The sequence below is a fragment of the Canis lupus genome, chromosome 3 (genome assembly GCF_048164855.1).
Source record: "Canis lupus baileyi chromosome 3, mCanLup2.hap1, whole genome shotgun sequence".
NCBI lineage: Eukaryota > Metazoa > Chordata > Mammalia > Carnivora > Canidae > Canis > Canis lupus.
This window is the reverse complement of record NC_132840.1, coordinates 56,126,268-56,150,403: the sequence shown is the minus strand read 5'-3', so window position 1 is coordinate 56,150,403 and position 24,136 is coordinate 56,126,268. Positions and strand designations below refer to the sequence as shown.

Sequence of the window (24,136 nt, the reverse complement as noted above, 5' to 3'; positions counted from 1 at the left end):
CCAGAGCGCATCATGATTCCCCCCATCCACGAGGGGGCCAGAGACAGAGCTTTCCCTGCGTCCAGAAGAGGAACCAGATCCCAGGGGCAGACTAGAAGCAGCAGCTGGATTCTCAAGCTTTGCAAAGTACCTACTTTTTTCCTATCAGCCCCTTGAATCTGGATATTCCTTCACCTCTGGATAGATGACACGCTCTGGGAGGTAAGGGCAGGACGTTAGGGCCTGGCTAGGTGGGGGGCTGAGCAGATGACCCAGGGACTACTCCCTCCTTCTCCCATCCCCTGGCCTCCCAGACAGATACACATACATACATCAAAACAAAAAGAATGAAATGGGAGCCAAATGTGTTTGATTTTATTAAATTCATTGAGCTCTAGGACAGGAAAATAGGAGGGAGGGGACAGGGCGAGGGCTGGGAAGGCCAAGGAGCCTGGCCCTGAGGACTACGGCTATAAGTCCAGGTAAACTGCTCTCTGATCCTAACCCTCCCCTTAAAGACGCTGAGGTCAAAGGGGACCACCGGACAGACCCAGGGCAGATGTCTGTTTTTGCCCATTTCCCAGGCTCTCCCAGAAAGGGGAGTTAGACTGGTCAGTCCTAGGTTTGGAGCAAAGCAAAAACGAGGTGACCAGGTAAGAGGAAGAGTTTGGGGAAAGGGGAGAACTAGAGGGGAGAGCTCAAGAGTCCCTGTGGGGCTCCCAAATGGGAGGAGGTAGGTTTTCTTTTCTTTTTTAATATTTTATTTATTTATTCATGAGAGACACACAGAGAGAGGCAGAGACACAGTCAGAGGGAGAAGCAGGCTCCCTGTGGGGAGCCCGATGTAGGGCTCAATCCCAGGACCCTGGGGTCACGCCCTGAGTGGAAGGCAGATGCTCAACCACGGAGCCACCCAGGCGCCCCAGGAGGTAGGTTTTCACAGTAGAGGGAAGTGATGGGGTGATGGGGTTCCTTCCTCTCCAAGGGCCTGTTGTGCATTTGATGGGAGGCAGCGGCTTCTCAGCCCGGACACTGCTGTACTGGTCCCTCACGGCTCAGGGGCCGCCCATGTGAGGCTGGAGCCATCCTGGGAAGAAAGGTCCCCAAGTGCAGAGAAGGCTTGGGTTGACTGGGACCAAGGACGGGAGGCCTGGAGGACCCTGACAAGCTGGCCCTCCGCGAGTCCTCATGTTGGAGCCTTTCTTCCAGGGCTGTAAGAGGAGGGGGTCAAATGGAGACGCTGTTCTCGATGAGGGGAGGGTCCAGGTAGGCGTAGGGCAGCTCCAGGCCCTTGTTCCGCTCCTGGATCTCCCTGGAAATCTGGGCCAAGCGGATCTGGAAGGCGGTGATGCTCCGCCGAGGGGCCTCCTCTGTGAAGTGTTCATCTGGGTAGGTGCCCAGGGGCCTCTGGGAGAAATCGGGGTGACATTCAGGATGGGATGAAGGATAATGAAGGAGCAAATTTGCCAACACATAGTCAAGGTAGCTCCAAGGGCATGATGCAGCCACCGCTACCGCAAACGCAAGCCCTCCAAACCCGCACTCCCCCACTCCAGGCTACCTGCCCGGAGCAGCCCCACCAACACCTTGACACCCCAACACCCAACACCTGACACCCAGGGAGTGCGTTGGGGGAGGAATGGGACCGGGCACCCAGAGCCCAAGGTTAGTGCTCCCTCTGCTGGTAGCCCTGGGCCTGTTCCTCAGGTCGGAGACCATTTCCGCACCTGGGCCTGAATGAAACTGGGGACCAGAACACCTGTAAAGGCCCCTCCAGGGCCTGGCCCACTGCTCTGTGAACTCAAAGCACACAAGCAAGCACTTCTGTCACACAAATCAACACGACACATTATGAAATCAACATAAACACGTTCCAGCAAATACGACCAAGGAGACACCTGCTACCCCACCGTTGCACAGAATTCAACCCCCCAAGACAACCGGGTCTGAAGGCATCTTGCCAATGCGCCCAGCACCACAGCCCCTTCCAGCTCGCCCTACAGCACGGCAAACCACTTGCCCAACCACGGCCAGGATCGCAGTGAGCTTGTAGCGGATGCCATCCCGTGGCAGTACAGGGCCCTCCACACACCCCCTGCCCCCCTCTCCGTGATCAGCCCGCTCAACCAGCTCACCTCCGCAGTCCAGCCTCCTCCCCAACACGCGCGCCTCCCATCCTCTGTACCCTTCATACGATGTAACCAATGTAACCGTTGCCAAGAACCCTGATGCTTAAAAATTCTTGGTCTCGGGGCACCTGGGTGGCTCGGTCGATTAAAGCATTTGGCTCTTGGTTTCAGCTCAGGCCACGATCTCCGGGTTATGAGATGGGGCCTCGAGGAGGTGGGCTCCGTGATCCCTGTGAAGTCGGCCTGAAGATTCTTTTCCTCTGCCCCTCCCCCATCTCTAAAATCAATCAATCAGTCTTTTTATAAACACGCCTGGTCTTGTTTTCCTGCCCCGGCAGAGCCCTCCAGAACAGTGCTACGTCAGGGCAGTCCGGGTGCACAGTACTTTGCTGTTGGCGAGGCCTCTGCTGCTTCACCAAAAAGACAGTGTTTCCTGAAATATACTTTTTTTTAAAAAGATTTTATTTATTTATTCATGAGAGACCCAGAGAGAGGCAGAGGGAGAAGCAGGCTCCCTACTGGGAGCCCGATTCAGTACTCGATCCCGAGACCCTGGGGTCACGACCTGAGCTGAACGCAGGCACTCAACCACTGAGCCACCCAGGCACCCCCTGAAATATACTTTTAATCAAAATTCAGTAGAGGGGGGCACCTGGGTGGCTCCATGGGTTAAGCCTCTGCCTTCAGCTCAGGCCTCCAACCCTGGGTCCTGGGATCAAGTCCCATGTCAGGCTACCTGCTCAGCAAGGAGTCTGCTTCTCCCTCTCCCTCCACCCCGCCCCTGCTTGAGCTCGCTCTCTTAAAGAAAAAAAAAAAAAAAAAAAAAAACACCTTGGCATGGGAGCTTCATTTTACACTGAGTTTTCATTAGAAATGACTGTTCGCACTTACCACACACTTCCTTCACATATTGAGATGATTACACGGTGTGTTTCTTTATTGATGTAAGAAATTATGCTGTTAGATTTCATCAGATTGAGCCGACCTCTCATTCCTCTCATTCCTAGAATAAACTAGACCTCGCATGTCGGATTATTGTCTTATTAGGTAGCACTGGCCTTCGTTGGCTAATGATATATTTTTAAGATTATTGTAGCTAAGTGAAACAAGTTTGTCACTTCATTTTCTTAATTACAGCTAACGTGTCGCAAGCACTTTACGCGGACTCTCACGACAGGGCAACAATCCTGTGAGACGGCTGCTCTTATCATTCCCACTTTAACAGATAAAGAAACAGGCCCTGGAGAGGCCTAATTGCATATCCAGGGTCACACGGGTGGGAAATGTGGATCTGGGACTGGAACCTTCTACGGGAGACCTACTTCTTAAGAGTACTCCTCTGCCGGGTGCTCGTACCAAGGCTCCCAGTAAAACGATCTGGGGAGCTTCCACTTCTTTTCTAAACTTTCGAGCCATTTGAGTGACTTAGGAATCACTTGGTCCTTGAAGGTCTAATATAATCATAGAATATCCCTTTGCAAGGAGAGGGATCAGATCTTTTACACCTTTTTCTATTTATGTGTGGTTTTCATGTCTTCCGGCATCAAAGTTTTCTTTATTGTTTTCCCAGAAAATCACCTCTTTCACCTAGATTTCCAAAGCTGTTTGTGCAAAACTACAAGTAGCATTTTCTTCTACCTTCTCAATTATTGGCTGTTTGTCTTTCCACTCCTACCTAATGTTGCACTTCTCATTTCTCTTGATTGGGATTGTCTCTGGTTTCTTCATTTTATTGGTCTTTTCAAAGAATCAGTTGTGTGTCTTATTTACCAGATTGACATCTAATTCCTAAAACTATAGTGTAGCTTTCCAAAAAGCAGAACGCAGAAACATGACAGGCTGGGTTCAAAGCCTATGTCCTAGCTCTGTGACCTTGGGCAACCTGCTTAGCGTCTCTGAACCAATTTGTTTAGTTTTCTTCCCTTTAAAATACAACTACTATTTGGGGCACCTGACCCACTCCATCCGTGAAGCACGTGACTCTTGATCTCAGGGTTGTGAGTCTCAGGGTCTTGATCTCCTCGTTGGGGGTAGAGATTAATTAAAAAAAAATCTTTAAAAAAATGCAAATACCATTTATTGAACAGTTGTATGCCAGGCACTGTATTAAGCATTTTTTTGTATTAAGCATTTTAAATAAGTAAGCTTCTTACTTACTTTGTGTCTTAAAATAGCATACGTGAGGTATCTGATTTATTTTTTTATATAATTTTATTTATTTGAGAGAGAGATTGAGAGCAAGCATGAGCAGGGTGGGGAAGGGCAGAGGGAGAAGGAGAAGCAGTCTCTCCACTGGGCAGGGAGTCTAATGTGGGGCTTGATCCCAGGACCCCGAGATCATGACCTGAGCCAAAGGTGGATGCTCAATTGATTGAGCAACCCAGGCACCCAAGATACCTGACTTAATGAGACCCCTCACTGGCTTCTAGGTGGGAGCCCTTCACCCTCATATCTTGCCTATCATCCCTTGCTACTGTGATATTGTGATTTACAGTAAGGAATATACATTTGGGCTTCCTCCCATTCCTGGCACAGAGCTCCTAAAACCCTTATAATTCTGTAAGCGTTAGTGTTAAAGGCTTCTTGTTATCATAATAAGGCCCTTTCAACCACACCTGAGTTTACGTTAATAGGGTGTTCTGGAAAGCCCGTAAGGATGGGGGTGGTGGCCAGGAGAGCCAGCTATATGCTTAGAGGGTTGGAACTTTCAATTCCTGCCCCCAACCTCCAGGGAGGAGAGAGGAGCTGGAGGTTGACTTCATCCCCCATGGCCAATGATTCAACCAATCACACCTAGGTAGTGAGACAGAAAAACCCTAGCAACAGGAGTTTGGAGGGCTTCCAGGCTGGTGAACAGGTGGAGGTGTTGGGAGGGTGGTGCACCCAGAGACTGCATGGGAGCCCAGCATCCCCTCCCACACACCCTACCCAGCACATCTCTGGCTGTTCCTGAATTATGTCGTTTTATAATAAAGCAGTAATCTGGGGCATCTGGGTGGCTCAGTCGGTTAGACATCTGTCTTCAGCTCTGGTCATGACCCTGGGTCCTGGGATACAGCCCCGCATTGGGCTCCCTCCTCAGCAGGGAGTCTGTTTCTCCCTCTCCCTCTGTCCGCTGCTCCCCTTGCTTGTGCTCTCTCTCTCTCTTTTAAAAAAATACTAAAGTAAACCAGTAATTTAATAAGTAAACTGGTTTTCCTGAGTTCTGTGAGCCATTATAGCAAATGACCAAAACTGACGGGTGCTGGGCAGGGGGGGGGGGGTCTTAGAAACCTCTGATTTTTAGCTGGTGGATCAGAAGCACAGGTGACAACTTGGGCTTGTGGTTGGCATTGGGAGTCAGGGGGGCAGTCTTGTGGGTCTGAGTCTGAACCCGTGGGATCTGACACTATCTGCAAGTAGAGTTAAATTATCTGATACCCAGCTCGTCCCCCACACATTCAGTGGCCAGAAGTATTGAGTGAGAGTACTGGGAATAGTCATAGAATAGACCAAAAAACCCAGCATGCTTTCCCCTATAATGACAATGAATGTCTCCAAGCCCTTGGGAAATGGGACCAGGAAGGAGCAGGATCCAGGGACGAGTTCCTGGCATTCCTAGGCTATGAGATTGTAATTAAAACTTGGTAGGAAGATAACACACATCTGCACGGAACAGAGTCAAGTATGAGAAATGAGGACATTCCTGTGACATCAGAGAGCTTGTGAATAAGACCAGGAGGGCAGAGGCAGGACCGATGACCCCATGTGTGAACAGAAACATTGGTAATTGGGGATCAAGGGGCCGCTCCCCTCGCCAAGCTGACCTGACAGCCTCCTTGTCTCATCTGTTCCTCCCTAGAACTGCCCCTCCCAACCATCCACAGAGGTGCCCTTGCTTAAACACAGATTTGGCCGCGTCACCCTGGGGCTTAAAGCTCTTCAATGGCTCCCCATCCTCCTCTGAATAAACACTGTGCCCACACTGAACCATTTGCAATCCTACCAACACACCAACTTACCTTCACTTTGTTGCACTTGGTTATGTCCTTCCTCTGCCTAGAAACTAACCCTGCCCTCCCTCTGCCTGCCAAGTTCCTACTTGTCCTGCAGGTTTCAGCTTTGATGTCACTTCCTCCAAGAAGCCTTCCCAGGTTCGCCCACTCATTCAGGTTCCACAAGTCCCCATTCTCACCTCTGTTACAAGACTAAGCTCATGAGGAGAGGGTTCATATCTGCCCACCAATGTCTGACACATTGCAAGTGCTCAAGATGTATGTGTTCATACCTAAATGATTCCTACAGCACTGTGGTACCTTTCTCATGTTCCTGTATGCCTCCTCAACCAAACCATAGGATTCCTAAAGTCAGGAAGGTCTCATTCTGCTTTATATGCCTGGTGCCCAGTGCCATGTTGACATGTAGAAGGAATCCAAAATAATGTATGTTGAATGTCTAGATGAATGGATGAGCAGTTAACAGATGAATGGTTGATGGATGATGGATGGATAGATGGGTGGGTGAGTGGGTGAATGGATGAATGGATGGACGGACAGATGGGTGGATGGATAGATGGACAGGTGGATGGATGGATGGACAGATGGGTGGATGGGCGGATGGATGGGGATGGATGGGTGGTTAGATGGATGGGTGGATGGATTGATAAACTGGTGAATTCAATAGGCATTGTGCCCCAGCCACTAAGCTGGTATTTGCTTCAATGTATGCCTTTGGGGATCAACTACCATCTCCTAAAGAAACCGAGGAACCCAAGACTAGTTCAGCAGTGGGCAAAAATGGCAGCACTCAGTCCCCAAGCCCTCTCTAGAACAGCTACTGCCACTGTCACTGCCTAGGCCCTGTAAACCGTCACCCCCACCCCCTCCCACATCCTGTACACACCTGGTCTTTGGGCTCCTGGCTGACCAACCAGAAGAGGAGAAGGTTGTTACAAGTGATGTTCACTTCTGGGAGGGTGTCTAGGTAACTCTTCAGGGTGGCAGTCCCCTTGGTCTGGGGTGGAGGCTGCCTCATGGATGACGGGGTGTTGGGCATCCAGGCCCCAAAGTCATGCTGTAGAGACCCCACCCCAGTTGAGTCAGCTGGCCAGAGGTGGGAGAACCAGTTCCCTCATCATCCCCCATCCTGCACCTATTGCCCCAGGTCTGGCAGTTGGAAAAGGAGAGGATGGCGGAAAGGGAAGAGTCAAAGAGGTATAGGGTAGGAAGTTCCAGATGTGGGGTAGGAGGCTCACCCCTTGTCACTCCCCACCCAGTGTTCCAGGACTGGGGGGTTGCAAATCACCAACGAAGGAGCAGAGTCCAACAAGGGTCGTAGCAAAGGGTTAGCACACCACCCAGAGCCACCTGATACTCCCCCTTAACCTCATCCCCACCATGACAGGTCCAGGTTCTACTCCCCGCACAACACCAGCTGGAGTCACCATTACCACCCTGAACCCCGCTCCACCCCAGTTCTCATCCAATACCAGCCGGCCCTTCACTCATTCACTCCACCCAGTCACCACCCAACCTCAGCCCCAATCCTAAACCCATCCCAACCCTGACCCACCCATGCTCTCAACCCCAACACTGGCCTCCTGTCCCATGCTGAGCCCAACCTTGCCTAGCCCAGTGCCCCCAGGCCTGCCCTCCTACCCCCAGCGGCCTCACCTGCCCACTGTTGACAGCGGCGTGCTGGGCGGAGCAGTTGAAGATGATTGCAGTGAGGAACTTCACCAGTTCTCCTGGAGTGCACAGCCGGTGTGGGAAGCCTGGATGTGGGAGGAAGGAAAAAGGGTGTGGAGGGAGGGGACTGGATTCCTGGGGGCAGCGTGGGGCTGGGGCTTACTGCAAGGGGAGATTGGGGATGACAGGGCTGAGCATTTGGCCACCACTGTTTTTTGACTAAGATGAGATGACTAAGATGGGCTGAGGTTAGGGACGGTCATCATCAAGGTCTGTGGTCTCTGAATGGGGTCAGGATAGGAGCCAGCTGCTGGGATCCAACCAGAAAATGTCCAGCCAGGAGAACTCGCAAGGGAGGAGCCAAGTTCAAGCTGACAGCCAAGCTGGCTCTTCTCCCCGACTGCCAAGGCACTTTTATCTGCAGCCCCCGATAGCACTTGATTTATTTTAAAGATTTATTTGAGAGAATGAGAATGAAAATAGGGGTAAGAGGCAAAGGGAGAGAGAGAATTTCAAGCAGACTTCCTGATCCCAAGAATCCCGAGATCATGATCTGAGCCAAAACCAAGAGCCAGACACCCAAAAGACTGAGCTACTCAGGCACCCCAGCACCTAATGATTTAACTTTACCCTGTTCACCAAGATTTGTCCAAGTACCCAGTAGTGGAACACCCACAGCTGGGCTTTAGCGAGAGAGGTGGGTGACCAGAGTATGTTTCTCCTAAGGTCCCAGTGATGGAAGCAGAAGGGGTCCCCAAGGCCAGGTTTGGGTCAGAATCGGGCACTGGGGCTGAGGTGCTTAGGGGAGACTCCCCAGCAGGAAGAGACGGGGCTCCCCCTGAGCTGAAGAGTCAGTGAGCTTTGAATGGGAAAAAGATGACAGAGGAAGGCATTTTCAGGCTCAGTCCTGGGTCCTCTCCTCTGTCAATCACTCCCCTCATCCAAATCAATGGCTCTAACCGCCTCCTGCTGGCCAACGGCTCCCAAAATCACACCTCCGGCTCCTGCAGGCCCCTGAATTCTGGCAGGAAATCTAGGGCTGCCACCTGACACTCCAAGTTGGGTGTCAATAAGGTCTCCCAGATGTCACATCTGCAAATCTGCAGAGCCTGATGCCTGCCTTGCTCCCTACACACAACACTCCCATCCCCGTCTCTATCCAGTTGCTCAGGCCACAATCTGTGTGCTCTTTCCTCTTTTTATCTCGTACCATGCATATCGGCAAATACTTCCAGAAGCCAATCTCATCTCACCACCTCCGGGGGGCTCCACCACCAGCCACCCAGTCTCCAATGTGTAACTCTTGCAGGGATCCAATTGCTTCCACCCTTGCCCCCGACAGCCCGTTCTTCACACGACGGCCAGAGTAACTGATCCTTTAGGAGCATAAATCTGGTCATGTCACCTCCTTGCTAAAACCACTGATCCACAGAACAAGCTCTCTCACTTCCTTCTGGTCTCTCCTCCAAACATCACCTCCCCTAAGAAGCCCTCCCAGACCGACCACCTACCTGAAATAACCCCCCTACCTCAACATGCCAATTCCTTTTCCTGAGCGCTCTATAACCAACCACCTAATACAATTGTTTGTTGATTATCTGAATCTCCCCACTGAGAATGTGAAGCTCCATTGAAGGCCAGGACTTTTGTCTGTCATATTCACTACTGAGCCCCAGCACCCGGAAAAATACGTAATATTAAGAGCCCAGTAATTATTGGTTGACTGGTGTGAATCCTAAGAAGGGAAGAAGGCAGATTGAGGCAGTAGCAAGGCGAGGGGGCAGGGAGGGTAACTCACTGGAGGCGAGGTCACAGCAGTGCGACCAGCCACACAGTTTCTGGGCAGAACTTCGGAGGACTGCCAGGGCGGGGGGCCCACGGACCTGGAGGGTGGGCAGCAAGAGGCTGGGGATGGTGAGGCCTATAGAGAAGCAGCTGCCACTGTGCAGGAGTATGAGGACCAGGACTGGGTGGTGACAGTGGGACACAAGGGGGACAATAGGAATTGGCCACCCAACTGGATTTAGGGAGACGGGAAGACAGAGGGGAACATGAACCAAAGACAGATTCAAGTTCAGCAGAGCAGGCCCAGAGGGCTGGAGGAAGGACTGGGCGTCTGCCAGGGAGCCTGTGTGAACTTCCTGAATGTTCCCTTTGCGGTAGATATTCTAACCTGGAGGGCTGAGATTAAAAGGCAAGGAGGTTGGACTACCTGTGGGGATTGTTCCGTAGCTCCTCTTACTTATTCGCTCCCCTTGAAATGTGGAAGCAAAAGGCACACTGACTGAAGTTAATTAATGAGTGTGCCTTGCCTTAAAACAGGAATCTGCGATAAGCCTGCACAGAGATGTCTGTCAACCTGAAGAAGGCTCTGATGTACTGAGTCAGAGACAGGTCGAATAAGGTAAGATAGGAGAGTCAGCCAACAGTAATTAGACACCCCCCTACTCCAGGTCTTAAGTAGGAAACAGCCCCAACTAGAAAAATAAACAAACAAAAAAAAAAACTGCCATGGGGGAGGTGCAGTCAGGATCAGGCCAGCCCAGGATTAGCAGTGGGTTTGTAAAGCAGGGATGGGTCATCTTTTAAAGTTCCAAAGGAAAGGCGCCTGGGGGTGCTCAGACAGTGAAGCATCTGCCTGAAGCTCAGGTCATGATCTTGGGGTCCTGGGATTGAGTCCCATGTTGGGCTCCCTACTCAGTGGGGAGCCTGCTTATCCCTCTCCCCACTGCTTATGCTCTCTCTTTCTCAGATAATAAAATAAAATAAAATATAAAATAAAATAAATAAAATAAAATAAAATAAATAATAAAAACCCAGAAATCACTCTTGGCATCACCAATAGTAAGAAGACCTGATACTATGTGCCTCCAACTATGATGCATCATGGAGAACACAGCATCACTTGAGAAATATTCTTGCCAAAAACATTTAACCTTTACATATCCCTTCCAGTTGACAGGAAACCATTAGATAAATTCACGGAAGGTGGGACACTGCAGAACAACTAGTCCTGGGTTTTTGATGGTAGACATCATGTGATTTAAAGAGGGGGAGGGGCCATCTGAAATTTAAAGAGACTCCTGTGGTCCTTGATTGGCTCTGGAATCCACAGGATCAATTGGGGAAATGTGGGGAAAGTGGGAAATTTGAATATACGCCACATTGGAGATTAATGTCAATTTTGTCTAGTGTGATGACAGTATCATGGTTGTGTAGAAAAAACTTTTTTTTTAGTTGCATACTGAGCAGTAATAAAATATGAAATATGTGTAATTTAAAAGACTTCAGCAATAAAGAAAAGCAACAGATTGATCAAATTAGCGCTTGTTGAATCTGGGCGGTGGGTGAACAGGTGTTCATTACATTATACTCTCTACTTTTCTATATGTTTAAAATTTGTTGTTTAAGGTGGGGGGGAAGCCTCAGAACCTATTATAGGTAGGGTTGCAGTAGTTTGTTCTATTTGCAGGTGACAAGAGACCATCCCTCCTCCCTGGGTCTCCCCAGCCAGGAGCCCCTCCATGAAGCCACCTACGCACTAAGTCAGCTGAGAAGCCGCATCCCAGGCCCTGAGAGTCTCCCACCCTGGGGGCCAGGGCTGGGGGAACTGCAGGGTGAACATTTGTGCCACTTTGAGCTTTTCCTTGTCTTTCACTGCACCCAGGTATGAAGAAGGCCTGTCTACTTTTTCCAGTGTCTGGAGTCCACATAATACCATGACACGGGATCTCTGGGTGGCGCAGCGGTTTGGCGCCTGCCTTTGGCCCAGGGCGCGATCCTGGAGACCTGGGATCGAATCCCATGTCGGGCTCCCGGTGCATGGAGCCTGCTGCTTCTCCCTCTGCCTGTGTCTCTGCCTCTCTCTCTCTGACTATCATAAATAAATAAATTAATTAAATAAAAAAAATACCATGACACGAGGGAGGAAGGCTACAAAGAGAAGCAATAGGGTATATACCCTGAGCAGGGCCAGAAGACAACTGATGGCTTATAGATTTTGTGTGCTGGTCTCAAAGGTGACGATGAGACAGCTAAAATGGAAAGTTCTTCAGGGAATGGAAGGAAGAGGGATTTGCAAGTATGCAATCAGCTACCGAAGAGAAGCCAAGAAAGGATCACTCCATTATGAAAGGGTAGAGAGGAGATGGAGACCCAGGCAGGACAAGACAACGGCGGGGGTGGGGACATGGCAGGGGCCTGGGAGGAGGTGGGAGGCACAGAGGACATCTCCTCCCTGGGGCCAAGGTAAGATTTTAAGGGAGGGTGGCCTGAGGCATCTGCCTGGCACTGAAGTTGAGCAAAGCAGGCTGAAGAGGGAGCCAAAGCCTCTCAGGCAGTGTCAGAAGAAGAAGGAAGAGTTAAAGCCAGGTGACAGGTGTTAATAGGGAAGAATCAGGCGGCATCAGAACCATGTCACTCATGAGGCCAAATGAAATGAAAGAGGTCAGTGTCTAGAGGGGACAAGCATGAGGAAGTATGAGAGAAGGTTCCAGAAGCCTCAACATTTGAGGCTGGACATGGCTCCTACCACATGATGGGACACAACCACAAAGCTCAGCAAGCAGCGGTGAATGGACAGGCTCAAGTAAGTCGAGGAGGAATGAGAGGGTCACAGTGCAGTGGTTGAAAGCAAGGACTTTGGGGATGATGAGAGCTGGCTCTGGATCCTGCCTCTGCCACTTACTATCTGCAAAGCCTGTTCCTCATCTGTTCAGTGGGGTTAATAATAGGATGGACTTCAAACCCTTGTCCATAAATAAGAATTGAGTCACAAGCGAGGCCAAGGGGAGGGAGCACAGGGTCACTGGGAGCCCGAGGTCAGGGGTTGGTACCTGAGCTTTCCCGGCGTAGGAATGCATGAGTAAAAATCTCACGGACCCAGGCCTGCAGCTCCGAGTCCTGCTGCACAGACATATTGCTGGGATAATAGTAGCCCACGATTTCTGAGACAAAGCTGCAGGAAAGAGATGCTCGTGCTGAGGGGGTGACCTTGGGCTCAGGCCTGCCCTGAAATCCAAGATCCAGTGCCACTCAGGCTGGGGAGAGCCAGACAGCCAGTGTCCATTGAGAGCCCATCAGGGCCCAGTGGGAGCCCCCAGATCCAGATGGAACCCGAGGGCCAGGTTTAGGCATCCCTGAGTCATGCGTGCTCGGGGCCTCCTTCCCACGCAGGGATCTGGGGGTGGGGAACCCCTGAGGAGAGCTGGAGGGCCCCAGCTCAAACAGTTGCACCTGCCCTGATTCCTCTGGACACTCTGTCCTTTCCTTCCTCCACGGGGCCCATGCACAGCCCAGCCTCTCCCCAGCCCGTGGCTACCTATCATTTCATTAAGTACCCTGACCCCAACTCTCACCCTTGGGGTGCTCCCTTCTGGGGCCTGAAGCACCTGTGACCCCCAGCACCAAGGGCCCCATGAGTACATGAGCCACACTGCCTGCGCCCTCTTTGGGCCAGACTGGCTGTAGGAGGGGCCCAGGCCCGCACCCCACACCTCTCAATGGCTGCCCAGATCCTCAGGCCGTCGTCCCGGTAATGGTAGTTGGGGATGGCCTGGACACCGCGGGCCCGCACGCTGTCCGGAAGGCAGAAATCCGTGTAGGTGAAGTGGGCCAGAGCAGTGCTAATGAGGTAGAGGAGGCCTTGCCTCCCGACCGAGGTGACCTGAGAACACAACACCGCTTGGCTTGGGGTCCAGACAAGGCCAGTGACTCAGCCCAGAGGATTTTTCACGTAATCAAGAAGTCCAAGACCTCGGGCCGAACCCCCAGGGGGACCGGCTGGGGCTGCGGAGGTGGTGGCCCTACTATGTGCATAGGAGGAAATGCTTGGGTATTTGGTAACCAAAAGAAAGCAGTGATGCGGGGTGGGGGGTGGGAGTGGGAGACGCGAGAGCTTACTGGGCGCAGGGCGGGCCGGGGGCTGTGACCGAGGGGGGCTGCCCTGCCCACCTCCTGGAGACCTTGGAAGCTGGGCCCGAGGGGGCGGGGCCCGGGCTTGTGGGCGGGGCAAGCAGGGGACCGGCGCGGAGAGGCGGGGCTTGTGGGCAGGGTCTGGCGGGGGCCGTGGAACCGGCTTGGAGGCCGGAGATGTTTGTGGGCGGGGAAAAGCTGCCTCGGAGGGGGCCTCGGCGATGCGGCGGGGCTTCAGAGACGCGGGCCGCACCTTGTCCACTAGGCCCTCGGGGTTGAGCAGCGTGGCCCGCGCGATGGTGTTCACCTGCAGCGTGTAGCGAGTGTGGGGGAGCAGGAGCTGCGAGCGGGATGAGGGCACAGGGGCCGAAGGTCAGGGCAGCAGGCCGAGCTGGACCGTCCCTTCTGGGCCCGCCTGGGGTGAGGGGATCCCACACAGACCTTGTAGACTGGATGACAAAGCGGCAACTGACGCAGCGTGGCCATGGCGAAGGCCTCGCACAGCAAATGCGTGCACAAAAAGTGCGTGTTGTTCTCGTGCACCAGGAACTCCGAGTTGCGCACCCACGTCTTGGCCAGCAGCCAGTCCCAGTAGGAGTCAGTGGGCAGGAAGATGGGGCTGGCGGGCCCGGGGGTCTGGCTGAGCTGCGCCCAGGAATAAGAACGGGGTGAGGCTCGAGGCTGCTAGTGTGCCTGCTGGGCCCGCCTCCGGAATCCCGCCCAGGTCTCACCTGGATGGCCAAGGGCACCAGCGCCCCCTGCGGGTTGAGCCACAACAGGCAGAGCGGGGCGGCCACGTACTGCGGGCGGCCGTTGAGGCAGTGGACCGGGGCCTCCTCCAGGATCCAATAGTCGGCTAGGAAGATGTGCCCCCTCTGCGGAAGGCACACCCGCCCTCTGACCCGCGCTGCGCGCCCCCTCTTTTCCCCGCCCACTCGCACCCCAGCCGGGGCCTCAATAATGAGCGGTGCCTGCACTCATGGCCCGAGGCCGGTACCCCACCCTCCGCAGAACTACCGGAATGAGGTCCAGCTGCGTCCCGCGTTGCACAACCTCGCGCCTGGATAAGCTGGCATCCTCTCCCGGTCCCCCCTTACCTGGTCCTTCCTGCCCTCTCAACGCAGTGACCCTGTCGGTCTATCCAACAACAGGAAAATGGCCCCACACTGAGAATTGACTGTCACATCTCCAGCCTTCTGGAGGATGCCTGAGGGCTTGGCTGCCCCAGAGAGACTGAGCATCATCTTCTCCCACATCCTCCGAGCTCCTAATCTCCATGACAGTTCCGCTTATATCTAGTGGCACTGCCGTCCACTACCCTAAAATAGCTCCCCCCCCACCCCGCCCCAAGATTTCACCTATTTATTCATGAGAGACACAGAGAGTCAGAGACAGGCAGAGGGAGAAGCAGGTGCCTGGCAGGGAGCTGGATATGGGACTCGATCCCAGGACCCCTGGATCACACCCTGAGCCCAAGAAGGACGCTCAACCACTGAGGGACCCAGGTGCCCCTAAAATAGTTTTCTTTGGGCCTCAGCACTGGGGCCCCAGAACATAGGCAGGGCCTTCTCTTTGACGCCGTCCTGCTCACTCATACCATTCACCAAGCCTCACCTCTGGCTCCCAGTCATGCTCACTGTCCCCGCCCCCCACCCCCCGGCTCTCATCCCACCTGCTCCAATTCAAATGTGCAAGGGGCCGCCCAGAGGATGAGGCCTGCAGGCTAGATGCAGCCCCAGCCATCCCACTCCTACCCTCCACACCCATCCCTTGTCCATAATGCCCCTCACTTACCTCTAGTTCTGTCTGCAGACAGGTGTTGGGTCCCAGCAAGGGGGCTACCATGTCATTGGTGACAGGCAGCTTGCTGGGCAAGCTGGAGAGGCAGTGGAGCATGACGGGATTGACGCCATTCAAGTACTGGTACCCAAAGAAGGAGTCCTCACACCAGTGCTCTGTAACATACTCTAGGGGGGCAAGAGAGGGCACTGTTCAGTCTGGAAAGTTCTCCCCTAGAGCCTGCTCGAGTCCAGCCCTTTGCTCACTATGGTTTAGGCTTTCCTCACAGCAACCCTACGAGGTAGGTGTAGCCTGGCCCCAAAGGGGAAGAGAGGTCAGTGCCCCTGATCGGGATCAGAACTCCCTAAAGGACCCCTGGCCATCTCCCAGGGAAGCAGAGTGTCTCTCTGTCCTCATTCCCCTATTCTTGTCCCGTCCCAGAGAAAGGGGAGGTGACGTGAGCTCCCAAGGGGAATATGTGAGGTTGCCACCCATGGAACCAGGAGCCCCACCCACTAGGATCCTGCAGTCTCCCTGAGGGGGCTGGGAGAGGGTCCCCTTCCCAGAATGGGGCAGAGGGCTCTGAACATGGGGTCAGGAGGAGGCTGGACATCTGCCTGGCTCTGCGCACCTGAAGTGACTGTCTTGTGGCACCAGAAGATATTCCGGATGTCATCCAGCTTCTTCCAGGAGCCCTTGCGGTCCAGCAGCCCACGGAGCTTCATGCCCAGGGACCTGAGGGCAAGGGGAAGCGAGGGTGTGGCCTGGAGCCACAGGGGCACTGTGCCCCCTGCCTAGAGGCCTGCAGGGACCTGACAAGGTCACCGTCCAGAGCAGAGGCACCTAACAAGGGTGAGAAAAGTCTAGTGGCCCACTGAGGCTTCGTAGGGTGGACTTCACACGTATACGTGCCACTTGTGGCAGACAGGTCACCTTCATGGGTGCTTTGGCCTTTTCCCCAAGCTCCCGTCTTGTTGCCGACCATCACTGGCTCCTGGCTGGCTGGTGCCCCACCTGGTGTGTATCTTCCACAAAACGCTCATCACTCCCTGTGTTACACTGTGAATCCCATGTACTCCTACCACCTGGGATGACACAGTATACTATGGGCCTCTTAGGGCCAGGACTGGCCCCGGATGCCCCGACATACTGGTTCATAATAATCACTCACTGACTGCATCAAGTCAAATGGAAGGGAATGCAACATCTAATAGGTGGGTGTGTGGCAAGCGGTGGGCAGGTGTGCTCAGGTGCCCTGAAGGGTGGGGGTGCCATGACCTGACAAGACCAGGGACAACTTCCTGAGTGTCCACTGAGTTGCCGGCCCCTCAGTTCGCAGCATTTGTTGAGCAGCTGCCCAGTAAGGCCCCAAAGTCGAGGGGAAAGGGGCAGGAGACCGGTGTTAAAGCAGAGAGCAAGGAGGGGCCCCTGGGTGGCTCAGTGGGTTAGGCATCTGCCTTCAGCTCAGGTCATGATTTCAGGGTCCTGGGACCAAGCCCCATGTCGGTCTCCCTGCTTGTTGGGGAGTCTGCTTCTCCCTCTCCCTCTCCCCCTACCCCTCACTCATGCTATCTCTCTCAAAGAAATAAATAAGATCTTAAAAAAAAAAAAAAAAGGCAGAGAGAAAGGAGAAGAAAGATAATGTCTTCCTTTTCCAAGGGTTTGGTGCAACCGTCCTTCAGAACACCCTGCCATTGCCCACATGGAAGCTCAGCTACCAGCCCTCCTCTCTGAATCCCTGATGGCTGCCCAATGCCAGCTCCCTCAGCCCACAGGCCCTTCTCTGAGCCCCCCGCAGGCTGTCCTAGTGGCCTTCCGGGCCTTCCCTGGCCTAGACCCACATGTCCATCTGGGGACCAGCTCAGCCGATCCTGGTCCCTCAGCCCTGCCAGGGCCTCGCACGGGTCCTTGCCCTGAGGCCCCGAGCTACCTGCAACTGCCTTGCACTCCAGCCCAGACACCCCCCAGCTCCCTGCTCACCCCACCTCTGCACCTCCCACTAGTCCTTCTCCCAAAGAATCAGTTCGGCACAGAAGCCCCGAGGATGAGGATCCAGCCCCTTGCCCTCGACTCCGCCGGGCCTTCTAATGCAGCTACTGCACCGGTGGCCAGGTGAGCCTCTCCGTCCTCTGGCCGAACCAACCTGGCTTTGCCCAGGACCCACCCACTCTCTGCTCACTTGTCCTCTCCATGGCCCAAAGCCTGTTTCCATCCCACCCGCCTCCCCGGAAGCCACCTCCTGGCCCCGGCTCACCCCTGCTGACACTGGTCAGGAGTGTGGACTGTACCCCTCCACCAAGTCACACTCAGAGCCTCAGCTATGGACTTAGTCTGCTCACGGCCTCACCGGGTCCTAACGAACTGTGCCACATGTCTCCCTGGGGACACGGAGCTCCTCGAGGTGGAAGATGACATCCTAATGCTCAGTCACATCCGCTGAGAGATTGTTTGGTACTTGGTGTCATCTGGCTTACTCTCCCCTAGACCAAGGAGGTAGGCACAGCTATTACCATCATTTACAAGTGAGGGAACTGCTTAGAGGCTGCGGATGAAGGTCACACAGCTGGAAAGTGTGGGTGCTAGGATGCAAAGGCGAGGTGGTCTGACTTCACCTCCTTATGGCTTCAGAGCAGAGGCACCTAACAAGGGTGCCTCCCCGTCCTGTCCCCCATCCTGCTCCCATCCTGCTCCCTGTCCTACCCACCTACGCGCCTAGGACCAACCTCTGCACTGAGAAGGCACTCAGCTCATTTCATAGATTCAAGGAATAGAGAGAGAAGTGATGACAAAGGAGCAAAGAGGAAGTGATGGGAAGATAGAGAATGGGGGAGACTGGGGACAGAGAGGGGGGATGGAGGACAGAGAGGGGGAATGAGGCAGAGAATGGGACATGGGGACAGAGGGGGGAGATAGGGACAGAAGAGGGACATGGAGGACAGAGAGGAGGACATGGGGGGCACAGACGGGGACACAGGGGACAGAGAGGAGGAGACAGGGAGACAGAGGGGGGATATGCATGGCAGGGTAGAGGTCAAAGGGACAGTGACAGGAGTGCAGGGAGGGCAGTGGCCTCACGCGGGGATGGCGTTGAAGAGCAGGGAGGCCGTCTTGGTTGCCGAGTAGCGAATATTGGGCTCCATGTGCAGCAGGGACGGGAGGTCAATTTTCATGGGGAAGCCAGGCAGGTAGCGATTCCCGCTACTGCGGAGGGTGGCGGGGGAGGCAGAAAGACGGACACTGGTCAGGGGAACCTGCAGCCCGCTCCCCTCATTCCTGCCCTGGGCCCTCCCTTGGCTCCAGACTCCACCCGACCCTGTCCACCTGTAGCCACCTCCCCACCAGACCCTCGGGGTCACCCTGCCCCTGCTGCCCTTGCCTCTTGGATTTATTTCCCTGCACCATCCTCTTTCCCGGCCTCCCGGCCCCATGGTCCCAACCTTGGTCCCCAGCCTGGGCCCCCCTTCACCTGTCCCCTTGGTCCACCCGAGGTGTCATCTTGGTCAAGGCAAATTTCTTGTCTGTCTCCATCTCCTCAAAGCTGCTGACGTCTATAATGCCAGGGAAGCCAGGGGCATAGACTTTCCAGCTTTCAGGGGAGAGAGGTCAGGGGTGGCTAGTCAAATTCAGGGTACTAATAGACTTTAGCTTTTAAAGATGTGACTTTGGGGCACCTGGGGGTCTCAGTCTGTTAAACGTCTATCTTTGGCTCAGGTGACACACGGTCCCAAGGTCCTGGGATCCAGTCCTGCTTCGGGCTCCCTGCTCATCGGGGAGCCTGCTTCTCCCTCTCCTCCTCCTCACTGTCTCTGTCTCTCTCTCCCAAATAAATAAAGACATGACTTTAAATTAAAACTCTCAGAAACCCCCATTTTCTGGGTAGGTGACAAAGAATTGGAATCTTCTCCCTGAAGGCACAGATCAGGGTAGCATTTGAGGATGACTAGACCTGAGTTAGGTTTGCGTTGAGATTAAGACCATGGCTGGTTTTCGGGGTGAGAGGTGAGGCTGGGGCTGAGACTGGCCAACACCAGGGTCATATCTGACATCCAGGTGATATCAAGAGCATTATTGAGGGAGGTGGGGGTTGAGTGTGGAGTCACGGATGGTATAGGGACAACTGTCAGTACTGGTGTTCTGGGTCTAGACTTAACCTTAGATGGAAGTTAGGTTAACACGAGGATCCTGATTGGAGCCAGGCCCCCAAGGCTGGATCTGAGGTCAAAGTTAGTAACAGTCTCATTGAGGCTGAAGTTAGAATAACGATGGGAAAAGAAGTCAGGTTAGGCTATCCTCACCGGTAACAGTCCTGTCGGCCCTGGAGTTCCCGAGTCCTGTGATCCAGAAGGAGGGGAAGGGAGTCCTGACAAATCGTTTTCGCTGCAGGGAATGAAAATTACTCATTATACAGGTCTCGTTTCAAACGCCACCACCTCCAGCAGAGCTGGCCTGAGCGCCCTAACTCTTGAACCCAATTACTCAGTGACATTGATACCCCGTGCCCTCAAGAGTATTCATCAGCAGAAGTGACTCAAGACAATTTTACCCCAAAGTTGTAACAGCTGTCCCAATTGTTTGTATGTTTGTCTCCTTCCCAAGACTCTTTCGGGGCAGAAATTGCAGTCATTTTGTGTCTTCCCAGCACCTAGCATGCCACCCCGGCCCTGTGCACATAACGTGCACTTGACAAATGATGAATGAACATTTTTGGGGAAGTGGTGGATGGATGGACGTGTTATGATGATAGGTGGGGATTCCGAGGTCTGTGAAGAACTCGCTAGGGGGTGAGTGACCATCACTCACCTCATCTCGACCTAGGATATCACCTCTCATCCCAAAGACTCATGTCAACGCTTAGACCAGCCCTGGTCGTGCCTCTGGGCTCAGGAGCCGAGTGAGTCCAGACACCAAAGGAGCCGAGGGAGTCCAGACACCAAAGGAGCTGGATTCGGTGTCCTTGAAAGCCCCCACCCCCCACACACACAGCGGCAAGAGGAAATCCTAACAGCACCTCACAGGGACATCTTCCACACCAGGAAAGACAGTAGTAGTCGGCAGAGCCTTCCCAGCTCAATTCTTTCAACATTCAGGGCTTCTGCACCTGTTGGCACCCAGTTACTCTGCCTGCAGCTTAAGTCCACTCTGGATGCTAGAAGGATTCACTCGGAGTGCAGAGGGAGTCAGCCCAAAGCAAACCATGTGTGTCTGTGTCTGTGTGTGTATCTGTGCCTGTGTGTAGTGTGAGTGGATGAGAGTGCGTGTCTGGTGTCTAGAGGGGTATATACGGCCCAGAAATTCCCTGCATTTCAGAGCTTTAGAGGCTTACTTCGGCTCAGAAAGCATCTACTGGGGACTCCAAGGTGCAGCTACCCTAACCCCACCCCTGTCCCCACAGCCTGGGCTCCAGGAGGCCCCTCGCCCTGACCCCCGTGGGTGCTGTCCACCACATAGGCCAGCCGCTGCCTCTGGCCCACCTGTTCCTGGGCGCAGCTCTAGGGTGCAGTAGCCCTCAATCCACTGATAGCACGGGAAGTGGGAACAGGTGCCATCGGGGGCAGTGACACGGACACAGCTGCAATACCATGAGTCCTTGGGGAAGAAGGCATAGCGCTCCTTGTGTAGACGCAGCAGCAAGAGCTCGCCCAGCTCCGTGGAGCAGCACACCTTGTACTTCTGCACCTGAGAGGACCAAACAGCCAGCAGGTGAGAGGCAAGGACCCGCGGGGGCCTTCTGACACCTTGCAAGGAGCATCTACGCCCCCACCTGTCCTGGCATATAAACCTGAGCTGCCACTCACCCAAGCATGCCTGTGTGCGAGTTAGGAAAAGGCGATCAATGGAACAGAATAGAGAACCCAGAAATGGGCCCTCGACTCTATGGTCAACTAATATTCGACAAAACAGGAAAGACTATCCCCTGGAAAAAAGACAGTCTCTTCAATAAATGGCGCTGGGAAAATTGGACAGCCACATGCAGAAGAATGAAACTAGACCTTCTCTTACACCAGACACAAAGATAAGATGGATGAAAGATCTAAATGTGAGACAAGATTCCATCAGAATCCTAGAGGAGAACACAGGCAACACCCTTTGTGAACTTGGCCACAGCAACTTCTTGCAAGATACATCCACGAAGGCAAAAGAAACAAAAGCAAAAAGGAATTATTGGGACTTCATCAAGATCAAAAGCTTCTGCACAGCAAAAGAAGCAGTCAACAAAACTGAAAGACAACCTACAGAATGGGGGAAGATATTTGCAAATGACGTATCAGATAAAGGGCTAGTTTCCAAGATCTATAAAGAACTTATTAAACTCAACAGCAAAGAAACAAACAATCCAGTCATGAAATGGACAAAAAACATGAAGAGAAATCTCACAGAGGAAGACACAGACATGGCAACAAGCACATGAGAAAATGCTCCGCGTCACGTGCCATCAGGGAAATACAAATCCAAACCACAATGAGATACCACCTCACACCAGTGAGAATGGGGAAAATTAACAAGGCAGGAAACAACAAATGTTGGAGAGGATGTGGAGAAAGGGGAACCCTCTTGCACTGTTGGTGGGAATGTGAACTGGTGCAGCCACTCTGGAAAACTGTGTGGAGGTTCCTCAAAGAGTTAAAAATAGACCTGCCCTACGACCCAGCAATTGCACTGCTGGGGATTTACCCCAAAGATACGCAATGAAACGCCGGGACACCTGCACCCCGATGTTTCTAGCAGCAATGTCCACAATAGCCAAACTGTGGAAGGAGCCTCGGTGTCCATCAAAAGGTGAATGGATAAAGAAGCTGTGGTCTATGTATACAATGGAATATTCCTCAGCCATTAGAAATGACAAATACCCACCATTTGCTTCGACGTGGATGGAACTGGAGGGTATTATGCTGAGTGAAGTAAGTCAGTCGGAGAAGGACAAACATTGTATGGTCTCATTCATTTGGGGAATACAAAAAATAGTGAAAGGGGTTAAAGGGGAAAGGAGAGAAAATGAGTGAGAAATATCAGAGAGGGAGACAGAACATGAGAGGCTCCTAACTCTAGGAAACGAACAAGGGGTGGTGGAAAGGGAGGTGGGCGGGGGGTTGGGGTGACTGGGTGAAGGGGGGCACTTGATAGGATGAGCACTGGGTGTTATGCTATATGTTGGCAAATCAAACTCCAATAAAAAAAAAATACAAAAAAAAAAAAAAAAGAAAAAGAAAGAAAGAAAGAAAGAAAGGAAAAGGCTCCCCTCCGTCCAGGCAGAAGCAGCCTGGCTCCCGGAGGCATGCTGTGTGAGCAGAGTGGATTCCGGATCGCCCAGCCTCCTTGGCCCCCGCGCCCTTGTACAGGCCCCCAGCACATGATCCTGGGGCCTGGCAGGGAGGCAAGCAGGTCCCTTCCAGAGAAGAGAGAGCAAGCGACTTGCCCAGAGCCCACCTTCAGTTACGAGGTGGGGGAGCCAGGAAGCAGGCAAAATTCTCGCGACCCCCTCTGCCCAGGGCTCCTTCCTGGCAGTCCTGCCTGGGTAGAAGGTGTCAACAACCCCAGCAAAGCCAGAGACCAGGATAGGATGGTGAGGAGCTCAGGGCGGGCTCCCTGAGTTCTGCCCGGGGGAATGACCCTCCCCTCTGACAGGGTCCCCTGCTGGCCCTGACCCTGCTGGTCCCTCCTCCCTCTCCTCCATACTTACAGATCCAGGGGCGAAGTCCCTGCCCAGGCGATCCAGCAGCTGTTTAGGGCTCTGGCCACAGGTGCCCACCAGAGTGACAGAGATGTTGTCCAGTGTCCCCGCCATCAAATAGGGACCCGTGGTCACACACACGCGGTACACGGCCATGGTGGGGAGGAGGGAGGGAGGGATGCCCCAGAACAAGCGGTGGCCACAGCAGCAGCCGGCCTGGGAGGAGGTGAGTGTAGAGAGGGCAAAGCGGGGCTGAGCGGTGGCTGCGGATCTGCTGAGTGGGGGATTGGGGCAGGGACAGGGGGGCCACCGCGGGAAGGCCCAGCTCTCTCTGGGATGCTCTGGGGCTCACTCACCTCTCTCCCTCGAAGCTCCCAGTCTCTGTCCTGGCTCACTGCTGGCTCCCTCTCTCCACCCTAATAGTTGTTTGTTTGCCTCTGGCACAGCCGGTCTCTCTGGCTGGCAGGACAGGGCTCACCCAGATGGATATCAGGAGCCCGAGTCCCACTGGGGAGGGAGGGACCAGAGGCTGGGAGCGAGGCGAGGAGCAGGTGACACCTGTATGAGTGGGACCCTGCCCTGCTCTCGGTCAGGGGCTCACCGATACCCTGGGGCCCCAGTCTGCCCTGTCACCAACTTATCCCAAGACCCCTTCCCCCTCTCAGCCGGGCCTGGGCACGCGGCACCCGCATTCCCTACTTGCAAGTCATCCACGTGAGTCAGGCTTTGCAAGTGAGCCATCCTCGGGATAAACCGCGCGTGACCAGGCGAGTGGCCCTGGGGGCACCGTGCAGAGGAGTCAGACAGCTCCCACCGCGCACCACCGCGCACCACCGTCCCCAAGCGGCGCCCGCCCCCGGGTCCCCGCGCCGCCCGTCCGATCTCGGTCCCTCCCTTGGGATGGGGCCGGCCAGGGCCCCAAAGTGCTCCCGGAGCTCCCGGCTCCTGAAGGCTCCCGCGCGGCTTGCAGGGCGGGGGTGGGTGCCGGGGTGGCGGGGATC

The 24,136-nt window shown here is 54.0% G+C and overlaps 1 protein-coding gene across 3 annotated transcripts; it reads right to left on the bottom strand.

Moving 5' to 3' along the window:
• Positions 1–332: 332 nt before the first annotated feature.
• ALOXE3 (arachidonate epidermal lipoxygenase 3) lies at positions 333–24,111 on the bottom strand. 3 transcript variants are annotated; one of them, XM_072821237.1, is made up of 16 exons: positions 23,492–24,109; positions 23,145–23,351; positions 20,938–21,142; positions 19,762–19,843; positions 18,933–19,052; positions 18,542–18,667; positions 16,098–16,201; positions 15,482–15,654; positions 14,419–14,562; positions 14,129–14,332; positions 13,941–14,027; positions 13,270–13,439; positions 12,610–12,731; positions 7,760–7,860; positions 6,990–7,160; positions 333–1,386 (listed from the first exon to the last, which is right to left on the bottom strand). In XM_072821237.1, the coding sequence occupies exons 2-16, from the start codon at positions 23,289–23,291 to the stop codon at positions 1,207–1,209; spliced, it is 2,136 nt and encodes a 711-aa protein (XP_072677338.1). In that variant the 5' UTR covers positions 23,292–23,351; positions 23,492–24,109; the 3' UTR covers positions 333–1,206. The 3 variants fall into 3 exon arrangements, with proteins under 3 accessions (XP_072677338.1, XP_072677339.1, XP_072677340.1); XM_072821238.1 differs by lacking the exon at positions 6,990–7,160 and having other exon boundaries at positions 23,492–24,111; XM_072821239.1 differs by lacking the exon at positions 23,492–24,109 and having other exon boundaries at positions 23,145–23,485.
• Positions 24,112–24,136: the final 25 nt, after the last annotated feature.